At 37.4% G+C, this 12,330-nt stretch overlaps 1 protein-coding gene across 3 annotated transcripts in view; it reads left to right on the forward strand.

The window, feature by feature from the left end:
* htt (huntingtin) overlaps nucleotides 1–12,330 on the forward strand; it is a 122,611-nt gene that overhangs the window by 36,763 nt on the left and 73,518 nt on the right. For all 3 annotated transcript variants that reach the window (XM_062982049.1, XM_062982050.1, XM_062982051.1), the window contains 11 exons: nucleotides 1,239–1,373; nucleotides 3,522–3,680; nucleotides 3,769–3,866; nucleotides 4,622–4,761; nucleotides 4,926–4,989; nucleotides 5,312–5,412; nucleotides 6,958–7,104; nucleotides 8,567–8,687; nucleotides 8,877–8,953; nucleotides 9,517–9,668; nucleotides 11,296–11,498. In XM_062982049.1, the coding sequence (XP_062838119.1) occupies nucleotides 1,239–1,373; nucleotides 3,522–3,680; nucleotides 3,769–3,866; nucleotides 4,622–4,761; nucleotides 4,926–4,989; nucleotides 5,312–5,412; nucleotides 6,958–7,104; nucleotides 8,567–8,687; nucleotides 8,877–8,953; nucleotides 9,517–9,668; nucleotides 11,296–11,498 (1,397 nt within the window). The remainder of the gene's footprint in view (nucleotides 1–1,238; nucleotides 1,374–3,521; nucleotides 3,681–3,768; nucleotides 3,867–4,621; nucleotides 4,762–4,925; nucleotides 4,990–5,311; nucleotides 5,413–6,957; nucleotides 7,105–8,566; nucleotides 8,688–8,876; nucleotides 8,954–9,516; nucleotides 9,669–11,295; nucleotides 11,499–12,330) is intronic.

Here is a 12,330-nt window from a genome sequence, read left to right on the forward strand (position 1 = left end):
CATTACCAAAATCGAGGTTCACGTAAGATTTGATGGCTTATTAGAATTGCGCATATAAACCCACCTGCGCGAAAAGACCTGGAGAAACCTGGAAATCCCAGAGGCTGGAGCAGAGGAGGAGCCCCTGAAGAGGCTGCTCCCAGTAGTGGCTCTGTGGTGCCTAGAGAAGGAGCAGGAGTGCCAGTGACTCAGTTGCTGCGGCTTAGCTGCAGATCCTGCCACCTGAGCAGCCCTCAGGGGCTCCCCCCCCCCATGCTTAGTCCCATTTGATTCCCAACTGGCCTCATTCACAAGGCGTTCAAAACATAGTTGGGAATTGTGCGAGGCTGGCTAGTAAGCTATGCCTGCATTGTTGGGCGTATTACATTTGAGGGCAAATCCGTTTTTTGTAATGTGCACCATCAAAATTGAAGTGTGCATTACATTTGATGGTGCATTATACACAAGTAAATATGGTAAGTCACCAGAAGTAGGTCAAAGGCTGGTTGGGAGAAGAGCTAACTATCACTAGCTTTCTATATAGCTACAGCACCAGTTCCTGGAGTGAGGAATATAGGAGCAAGGCAAACAAGTGTGTTTGATGGGTGTTTGGTAGGAGAACACAATTTATATACTTACATTTATATACCTCTATTACAATAAGAAAACAGTTTTGTACTTTTTTTCATTTAGTATTCATAGTATTCATTTAGTATTTTTTCATTTAGTATTCAAATATAATTCCCATAATTGTTATTAAACATTTAATAAGATTTAAGAACCTTTGCCTTTTGTTTATATATTTGTGATGTTTTGTTTTATTTTGGTCATTGGGATTTTTCACCTCTCTATTTGTTTATGTTCATATACAGAGAACATGAGAAAGATCTGATGTGCTCTTCGTCCGTACTAATATATCTTAAGATACTGAGAATGTCAATTGAATGTTCTAAAAACTTCCATTTTAAGGGCATATATTCTGAAGCAGAATTCTTGATTTTGCCCATCCCTAATTCTGACATACGGTCTCTTTATTTGAGATAATTGCTTTAAACGTATTTATCTTAAGTGTATCTGTTGTATGTACTTGAGATATTATAGCTGACACTCTGTATATCTGCTTTTAAACTTCTGAAATTTTGTTATCCATTTTGAATGTAATGTACTATAATAATTATGAATTAAAAGTGTGTATGTTCATATTATAGAATGAATTGAATTGTAGTTTGTTAAATGTATGTTTACTTTTTTTTATTTAGCATTGGTACCAGATAAAGATGTGAGAGTCAGCGTGAAAGCTTTAGCGATAAGTTGTGTGAGTGCAGCAGTTGCTCTCCATCCTGAAGCTTTCTTCAGCAAACTATATAAAATGCCTTCTGAAGCCAACACAGGTGGTATGTTGATCTTTAAATTGTTTTCCTACTGTATTTCTTTTGTGAAAGAAATCTAATTTTTTTTGCTTCATAAATTATCAGATATTTTACCTATAGCAAATCACCTGTCTATTCTGCAGGTAAAGAAAAAGTTTCAGTATTTATATGTTGTCCTTTTTTACTGGAGCATACTGTGGTCTAGTTCTCAGAGGGATATGCTTGAAATACAGTTATTTACATGAAATACTTAGTTAATATGTCATGAGGAAAGTTCAGCCTTCATTCTATACATTGTGCCTTGATGTTCAGTCTGGCTTCAGGCCGGGGCATGGTACTGAGACAGCCTTGGTCACCTTAGTCAATGATATTCGCCGGGAACTGGACAGGGGGAGTGTGTCCCTGCTGGTTCTGCTGGACCTCTCAGCGGCCTTCGATACCGTTGATCACGGTATCCTTCTGGGTGCCTTGCCGGAATGGGGCTCGGGGGTACTGTTTTGCAGTGGCTCTGGTCCTTTCTGGAGGGTTGTTCCCAGATGGTGTCACTGGGAGACACCTGCTCGGCCCCACAACCATTGTCTTGTGGGGTCCCGCAGGGGTCAGTACTGTCCCCCATGTTGTTCAACATATACATGAGAGCTCATCCGGAGTTTCGGGGTGTGGTGTCATCTGTACGCAAATGATGTCCAGCTCTGTCACTCCTTCCCACCTGTCACTAAGAGGCTGTTCAGGTCCTGAACCGGTGTCTGGCTGCTGTAGCGGACTGGATGAGGGCAAACAAATCGAGACGGAGGTCCTCCTGGCCAGTCGTAGGGCCGAACAGGGAATAGGGTTACAGCCTGTGTTGGACGGGGTCGCACTCACCCTGAAGACATAGGTTCGCAGTCTGGGAGTTCTCCTGTGCTCCCCTCTGTGAGCCTAGAGCCCCACATCTCAGCGGTGGCCAGGGGAGCCTTCGCACAACTCAGACTTGTGCGCCAGTTGCACCCGTTCCTTGGGAAGTCTGACTTGACCACAGTGGTCCACGCTCTGGTTACATCCCGTTTGGACTACTACAACGCTCTCTACGTGGGGTTGCCTTTGAAGATGGCCCGGAAGCTCCAACTAGTATAACGGGCGGCAGCCAGATTAATAACTGGGGCGACTTACAGGGAGCATACCACCCCTCTGCTAAGCCAGCTCCACTGGCTGCCGATATGCTACCGAGCCCAATTCAAAGTGCTGGTTTTGACCTATAAAGCCCTAAACGGTTCTGGCCTAATCTACTTGTCCGAACGTATCTCCTCCTATGAGCCAGGAAGATCCCTAAGGTCATCTGTTGAGGCCCTGCTCTCGGTCCTGCCTGCCTCGCAAGCATGGCTAGCGGGAATGAGGGATAGGGCCTTTTCGGTCGTGGCTCCTCGGCTGTGGAACACTCTCCCCAGGGATATACGACAAGCCCCAACCCTTTTGAGTTTTAGAAAAGCCCTGAAAACATGTCTATGTGCCCAGGTTTTCGATGATTAAATGATAAAGACTGATTTACGGCTACAGCACAAGGATTTTGGATGAACGGATTTTTAACCATATGTTTATATTGTTTTAATTGTTATAATTGGATCTTCATTGCTATGTTTTAATTATGTGTAGGCATCGAATTGTTGCCAATGTGTACGCCGCCCTGAATCCCTTCGGGTGAGAAGGGCGGGATATAAATGTTGGGAAAAAAATAAAATAAATGTAAGACTGTGTTTCCTATATGTTTATGACTGAGAATGAAGTTCTTAAAAGACTTTTTAGTTTTCCTGGTACATACAGTGAAATATGGGATACTGATACTCTTCTCAGTGTCCTGCATCATCTCCTCTAGTATCTAGTATAGATGCTCCTCGATAATTTAGGAGGAGCTCAATCCTAAGCCTATGTAATATTTGGAAGTGCACATGATAAACATTTGGTCTGGTTCCAAATTCAGTGGATTTAAAAAAAAATAGTTGAAATATCAGATTAATGAGGAAACATGAATCTGAAATATATAATCCATGGTTACTTCAGTGCTTGGCTATTAGGTCATGTGCATTTAACTTTGGATAAAACATTTATAGTTGATTTTATAAACCCTATATAAATGTCAAGTATTAAGACTTATAAACAGGACATAATTATTTCTTTTCTTTCCTTTTTCCCCCCTAGAAGAGGAGTATGTAAAGGATATTATGAATTATATTGATCATGGAGATCCCCAGATTAGAGGAGCAACAGCCATTTTATGTGGAACAATAGTTTATTCCATCCTCACCAAATCTCGCTTTGATGTGGAAAACTGGCTAACAAATATAAGAGTTTCAACAGGTAATTGTGGGATTAATCTGTAGGCATTTGAATGTTGTATCATAATGTTTTTAGCTGTTTCATTGTATTTAATTTCTCTTTCCCCCAGGAAATACATTTTCACTGGTAGATTGTATACTTTTGTTACAAAGAACACTGAAAGATGAATCTTCAGTTACCTGTAAACTGGCTTGTACAGCTGTCAGGGTAAGCTGAAAGTTCTCTGAAATATTACATTTTGAAATGTGAAACACATATGCATTTGAAAGATTTGGTAACTCTGTAATTAGTGGACTGCATTGACTATCCAGGAGACCTTAGAGAGTGGCACCCTAGGGTCTTGGGTTTTTTAACCCAGAGCCTCTTCTCTCAGCATCCCAAGGGGGAAATTTCTCTACAGTTTTGGCCTATTTGAGTCATTTTAGAGCCAAGAGGGGCTGATTGTGTGGGAGAGGGGGATCCTTTAGGTAACCTGGACCCAAACCATGTAGGGCTTTAAAGGTCAAAACCAACTCCTTGTACTTTGCCCTGAAACTAATTGGCAGCCAGTGGAGTGATTTTAGGATAGGTGTGATAGGCTCACTCCTAGATGTTCCTGTAACCAGTCTGGCTGTAGTATTTTGAACCAGCTGGAGTTTCCAGACTTGGTACAAGGATAGCCCAATGTAAAGCACATTGCAGAAGTCCCACCTTGAGGTTGCCAGTGCATGCATTAACATCTTCAGGTCCTCTAAATCTAGGAAGGGGGCGCATCTGGCGTATCAGCCAAAGCTGATAGTAAGCACTCCTGAATAGAAGGAGTGATGCAAATAGTCTCATGTAGAAATAGTGCTGTTGTTACATACCTTCAAGTTGACTTTGAGTAAAAATATTATGCCAATGCTAGGTTAACAAGTGCTAGTAACTATTAATTAGTAATTACAGTATATTGTTTAAAACCATGCTTCTTTTTTTCTTTTTAGCATTGTATCATGGCTTTGTGCAGTAGCAGCTATAGTGCCTTGGGTGTAAAGTTAATGGTTGATCTCCTTACATTGAGGAATAGTTCTTATTGGCTGGTTAGAACTGAGCTGTTAGAAACTCTTGCTGATATTGATTTTCGGTAAGCATTCTTATTTGAAAATGTTGTTCTTATAATTAAATAGTAGTTTTCCTTTAAATGTTATAAATTCCCTACCAATCTAATGTTTTACTCAGGTTTGACTGATGGACTGATTGATTCTAACAAATAATCACAACATGGTTTTCATTCTTCTCTCTCTTTAGGCTAATCAGTTTTTTGGAAAGAAGGGCCAACAATTTACACAGAGGTACTCATCATTATACTGGAGTGAGTAATTTTGTTCAATGCTTCCTTTTATACAGAAAATATTTAATTCTCATATGTAGCGGACTTGCAGTTTCTCAAGTTGCTCCTGACACGAAAAAACATTATAGCAGATGAATTTCAGTAAATAGGATTTTTATATCATTATAATCAAATATCTAATGTGTATTTCGTGTTAAATGGAGTAAAATACTTTCCTTGGCGTTCTTCATTCTGACAAGCTTCTTTTATCAGCTCAGAGGCTGTGACTGTAATATTATAATACTTGTAAACAGCTCAAAAATAAATTATATTTTTTGATCACTCTGTTATCCTATTCCTGTAGCTGTTAAAACTTCAAGATCGTGTGCTCAATGATGTAGTAATTTCTCTGCTTGGCGATGAAGACCCCAGAGTGAGGCATGTTGCTGCTGCCACTTTAGTAAGGTATTTGTTAAATTGCAGAATTATAATGAACTAATTTAATTATACTTACAAAGCCATTAATTGCGAGTATAGAGGGTGTCTGTGGCATATATAATTGAGGGGGGAAAAGCAAATATATATACATACATACACAGATAAATGCTCACTTTGGGACTTTGCACGTGGGATGTGGAATTATTATAGTTATGGAGACTGCCAGCCATGGCACATTTTGACATTGGAACAGGTTGTATTTCTAAGAGAAAACCTCCATAAAGAGTAATACAATGTGGGCAATTTGTTGCAATCATTAAAAAATATAAGATTTGCTTTTCATTATAACTTCAGGCTGATATGAACATATTTTTAATGCTTTAAAATCACACTGTACCTCTTACCAGAGTTCAGAAATTGAGAATTATGTTTGGCAGACTGGTTTGTCTTTTTGGAGACAAATGTAGTAATCTGTGAAAATGGAAGCCATTTAGAATCCTTGACAGATTACTTCTGTGGTTGATTGTTTTTACATTCCATAATGGAAGACTCTTAAAAACAATTGCTTGGGAAGCTAGTGATGATGTTAAACAGGAAAAGTATTTTCTGCTCAGCAAAGTCCTAAGAAGGAAAATTGTTGATTCCTAAAACTCAGTATGTGGAAAAGTGCTTGAGTAGTTTGACTTATTTATTCATTTACCTGTTCTCTTTTAACAGAGAACAGAATCTAAAATATGTTTTGGGACCCATCATACAAAATATAAAAATCACACACACCCTGGCTGGGAGTCACACTTCAACTGAGTGGTGAACAGAATAAGGTTTCTTTGGAAAGTTGCTGTTCAGTTGTGATGTGGCGTGTTTTCTTTCTTTTTACCGTCCCTCTTTCCCTCTTCTCCATCTGCTTTGCTCCTGGGAGAAAGACAGATTCCTCTTTCTTGAACTTTGATGTGACTGCTCATGGAATGCTTTAGAAATTAGATTTGCAGGTTACCCTCTGCTGAAATCAGTTTGAAAGTGATAAAATAGTTGAGAACCTATATTCAGATTCCCCCTGAAAGTTAAAAAATGAAAACAGTTTTCTATAGTGCTTGTTTTCAGAAATTGTTGTAACAATGTGCTGAAATTAATAATTTATACATCTGTAGAGAAACTAAAACTCAAGGGAATAAATGACCAAAGCTGTTATTGGGAAGAAGCTCCTTTGTGCCTCATAATTTAGGATGACTAGAGTTGTCATGCTGATGGATTATGTTAGGGCTTGGAGAAGGAATTTAAATGGATCTTTAATGGAACTATGCTATTTGTCTCTCTTAAGAATTAATATATGTATAGCATACCTTTAATGATAAGGTTTAAATTTGGATTACAGTATTCAAATATAAAGCAAAATTTAAAATATTGAAGGTTCACTATGTTGGTAAGCTTTTTCAAGCGAAAATGTAGTTGTTACCTGTTGTGTTAAATCCAAGTACATTTTGGTTTTGAAGACTGGGAAAACTGCATATGATCTAAATTGCACTATTTTATTTTTGAAAGCTACATGACAACCTGTCTTTCTTTTTATTGCAGGCTTGTTCCAAAGTTCTTTTATAATTGCGATCAAGGACAAGCTGACCCTGTAGTGGCAGTAGCAAGGGACCAAAGTAGTGTCTACCTAAAGCTGCTAATGCACGAAACCCAACCTGCTTCTCAGTTTGCAGTAAGCACTATAACCAGGTAAAATTTGTTGATTCTTTGATTCAGGTATTTTGGGGGCAAAACAATTTCTGTATACTCGCATGTACCTCGTTTCCTTTTGTACACAGTAGCTTTCACCTCTTTTAAGTTTATTGAAGAAATGATTTCATCGCAAAGGATATTACAAGATAGCTTCTGTAGGTTTGTTCTTAAGTTGAATTTATAGGTAAATCGGAATAGATGCTTTTTAAAGTTTAACTCCAGCCAAAGCTTATTTATTTACAACATTTATATCCCGCCCTTCTCACCCGAAGGGACTCAGGGACTCAGGCGGCGGGTAGCTCAGGTAGCTTTGGATAACAGAGGGAAGGGTTAACACTCTATGGTGTTTATTTTTCTGTCTGTTCCCCTGTGTAGAAGATTTTACCTCACTTTCTGTCCCTATGATTGGATTTTGGAAAATGTGGCTTGTTGTGGAAGCAAGGATTGATGAGAAAACTTCAGTGGACACACCTTTTCCCCACTGATAACTCATTCAGGAATGAACCTGCCTTCCTAGGGGTAGATTTCTCTCACTTCCTGTTGTCTCATACCATTTGTAACTATGAGTCATTTGTAATTTAGGGGCTGCCTGTACTCATGGATAAAAAGACATATATAAGTCGAGGGCAGATTTTGGGACCAAAATTTCACATGACTATCACATGATCTATAAATATGTCAAGGGTTCCAGACTCCAGGAAATCTCACAGATGATGGTCTTCCTGCTCACTTGCCAGCTTGTTCAGATCCAGTGGGGCCTGGTTGACCACCTAAAGGCATGTTGCATTAGGGCTCTTGTGCGTTCCCTGCTAGGGCATGGAGAGAAATATTTGTACTTTTTAATATTTTTATTGTGTGGAGATTTTCTTTATATTCTGGATTACCATTCAAAAATTAAAGATGTTTTGAGTTGTAATCTGAGGCTTGATAATTGTTTATATAGTCTTTTAAACTTTCTGTCTATAATACAGAGGCAAGGTGACAATAAAAATAAATGAACAGTCATTGGTAGTTACTGTGTCACAAAGTTAGATATGTGTTCCCATTTCCATTTTCAAAAAAATGATATGAACAAAAAACTGAACAAGAAACAGCATTCAAGGGGGAAATTGCACCCACATTTTTCATTTTTTGGGCTGCAAATAGTTTTGAGCAATTTTTTTAAATTCAGATATTTGGATTGGTCTTTGGTTGTCTGCAAGGAGGACAAAAGCCACATGTGAGTCTTCCTCTAATGACTGCATAGATCCCATGGGATATATAATTGTCACTCCTTTTCTAGAATAAGATAACATTATCTAGTGTCCAAACATATGCAAAGCAGAAATTAGGAACGGGAAAATTCCAAATAATACATGGAAAGGTGAAGATACTGCATCACAAACTATATGTGCCTTCCCCCTTCTAAATCTTAGAAAATATTGATTTTTTTTATGATGGATGTTTGAATTCGTTCTAGAACGTACAGAGGATATAACATACTGCAAAGTCCAACAGATGTGACAATGGAAAATAATCTTTCTAGAGTTATTTCAGCAGTTTCCCATGCCTTGACAACATCGTCAACACGATCTCTAACAGTGAGTTTTTCAAAAGTGTCAACGATTTAAATAGTTTATCAATTGAATTTTAAGTAATACATTTCCATCCCTCATATATGTGATATGTATCTCAGAGTCTGCATTGAAAACTAAAAGTTCAGAATGTTGTGTCATTTCCATGTTCCTCATATTATTAATAGTAATGTGTTTTCTCTTTTGGGTTTTCAGTTTGGTTGCTTTGAAGCTTTATGCCTTCTGTCCACATCATTTCCAGTTTGTACCTGGAATGTAGGATGGCACTGTGGGTATGTTCCTTCCTCCCGTTTACAAGATTCTGGCTAATGTTTTAAAAGCAGGGTATCAAGAACAAGAATTTGTACCAAGAAAATTCTCATTCCCTGTAATTGGGGAGTGAACTAAAGCTGAAGGTAATTCAGCTGGCATTTGGAGAGCGTAACAGACTCGGGAGAGAAATATGTAATACATACTAGTCTTGTAGGGAGAACAATTTTATTGTAATTTTAATCTTCTAATAGGAAAGAATAGAGGATGGCAGAATTCTTTAATGCTTTTAGTAGTTTGTGGCTAGTATGAAAAGATTGTCCTAGTATGAAGCCCTTATCTGTGTTTATGTTCTGAACATAAGACAGCTTTGTAGAACATTTCATATATTAGTCTCAAGGCACTGCATTGTTTAGCATGGTGCAGTATGCTGGCAAGAGTGCATATTCTGTGCAATTTTTTAATTTGAAGGCGGTGGTCACCCACTATAAGTGTTAAAGAAAAAGGCTGCTGGATATGTAATTTCTTAATGTTACCAATTCTACTGTTTCTTATGGCAATTTACTATACATAATTAATCTTCCAGTTTTTACCTGCTGGGTTCTACAGAAGAGTCTCAGAAGAATAGCACCATTGGAATGGCAGGGTTGGTTCTATCACTTCTTTCATCAGCTTGGCTCCCACTAGACCTGTCAGCTCATCAAGATGCTTTGATACTGGCTGGAAACTTGCTTGCAGGTTAGAAAAGGCCCTCAGCAGTTTTTTTCTGTTCATTCCAGAGTTTTATCTCTCACTTGTTTTATGTTCCTTTATACCTTGCTCTTATAATATCTCATGTAGATCAGTTACCCTAAAGACTGTTAGATAATTATATTTATTGCTAACTTAATATCAGTGATATTATTAAATGGATGTACAGTAGAGTCTCACTCATTCAACATAAACGGGCCAGCAGAAAGTTGGATAAGCGAATATGTTGGATAGTAAGGAGGGATTAAGGAAAAGCTTATTAAACATCAAATTAGGTTATGATTTTATAAATTAAGCACCAAAACATGTTATACAACAAATTTACAGAAAAAGTAGTTCAATACACAGTAATGCTATGTAGTAATTACTCTATTTACGAATTTAGCACCAAAATATCGTGATGTATTGAAAACATTGACTACAAAAATGCGTTGGATAATCCAGAACGTTGGATAAGTGAGACTCTACTGTATTGCACAAAAAAGCCGCTTTGATTTTAGCATATTCAGTGCAGCTCTTTTTGACAATTTTTAGATGTTGGAATCTACATCTTTAATATTTGTGTTATTTAGACAATTTGGTAATGTATGTTCCGCTGTGATTAAATCTTGCTTTATTTCTCTTTTGTGGCTGGACAGCTGTAAGTGGCAAAAGAGGCTTTCTCTCTTCACTGTCTCTTAGACTTATTATTTTTAATATATTTATTTACATACTTCTTTTATCTTGCCTTTCTTCCAATATACAGACACACCCAATATAGAGACACTGCAAATTATAAAACAATGTAAATGCATTAAAATATGAGCATAAACGTTTTAAATAATAATTAAACTCTTTTGTCATGAAACTTGTAAACATCAAAATACTAAAATATATTAAAAACTACACAGTCACCCCAAATTAGGTCTTGTTTCCCTATTCTTTTATCTGCTTTTTGACTGACTGCAAGCACTGCTGTTTTATATGCATTGAGTCTGTTTGTTTGTCCCCATCTGGTTCATTATTGGCACCTGACATTAGTATTGCTATTGCAGTACTGATTTTAATGCACTACTAGTGCCAGACATTGATTTAGAGACACAAGTGTCCTTACATTGAAGGGAGAAATAGTGGAAAGGAGAAATAGAGTTGGGTGTTGTCTGCCTACTGGTGGCACCCAACCTTAAACATCCAGAAAAGATCTCCCAGTGATTTAATGTTGATATTGAATAACACATGGGACAAAATAGATCCCTGAAGGGACTACATAGGTCAGTGGCAAAGAGTCAAACCGGAATCTTCCAGTACCTTTTTCTGAACTCATGCCTACAAGTTCTGTCCCTGCAAGATAGCCACATGGATCGTCCGAAGAGACACAAGAAGAGAAATATTTTGGTCCTACCTGTAGCATGCTTGTTAAAAGTCACCTGTAGTTTATCAGCTCTTATTTATTGATTTAGTGAATATTAACAGCAAGCTTTAAAAGTTATTTTACTTTTTACTGTATTTGTGTAGGCTTGGCTGTACCTACAAGGTTTAAAACTTCAGTTCAAGGATTACATCTTACGTTTCTATATAAAATACATAATTACAAAGGTTGTACTTGGTTTGTAATTTTGTCTTGGTGTGATTTCAGCTAGTGCTTCAAAATCTTTGAAAACCCCTTGGACTAACGAGGATGACACTAATGTTGGTGCTACTAAGCAGGAAGAGCCATGGCCAGCTCTAGCAGACAGAACTATAATTGTTTTGATAGAGCAGATGTTCTCCCATTTGCTGAAAATCATTAATATTTGTGCTCATGTGTTGGACGATGTCATTCCTGGCCCAACAATAAAGGTATTTTTGTTATATTGCTAAGCGTATTTTAAGGCTACTAATGGCATACATATTTTTAGAACCAACTGAAATATTAAGAAGTCTCATCCTTCACAGACAAAAGACAGTTCATTTCCAGTGCTGGTTCAAATCCTTAATGCAGAGCCTTCCAAACATTTCACATTGGGGACACCCTTTTTAGACCTGCATCATTTTGCGACACAGTAATTCAGTTTTATTAGCAAACCAGAGGTTAAACCAACCACTTATAAGAAATATGGACATACACATAAATTGTAATAATGCAATTTATGGGGAAACAACATATCTTATGAAAACCTTTCATTTATATTTTTAAAATGCGATTTATAACATAATAACATACATTTCCAATTTTTGTCATTTATGAGTAACAATAAGTCAATACTTGAAAGAATAAAAACTGTATAATACTAATAAAATTACTTGCCATTTTAATAAGATGTATGAGGTTGATGGGATGAACACAACTTTTGAATATTTGGTGGAATATTAAAGACATTCGCATTTTGTAATCAAGCGTTTTTAAGCTTCCACATTTCAGTGGTGTTTATTTCACACAGACTCAGAGGTTTTTTGTTACATTCATGCAACACATTTACACATTGCAGCCAACACACTAATGTGTTGCAATACCCAGTTGAAAAGCTCTGCCCTAAGGGTTTGGATGCGAACCATCTGGAAAACTGCAAAAGCTAATTTGAGTTAAGATGTGTTCAGTAGGCTTTTCTCCTAGTCCCATCCCCTCCATAGGCATGTTTGGTGAGATTTTTTTACTGATAAGTTTTAATTAATATTACTTTGAAAAGTTTTT

Source organism: Anolis carolinensis, chromosome 5, assembly GCF_035594765.1.
Source record: "Anolis carolinensis isolate JA03-04 chromosome 5, rAnoCar3.1.pri, whole genome shotgun sequence".
Lineage (NCBI taxonomy): Eukaryota > Metazoa > Chordata > Lepidosauria > Squamata > Dactyloidae > Anolis > Anolis carolinensis.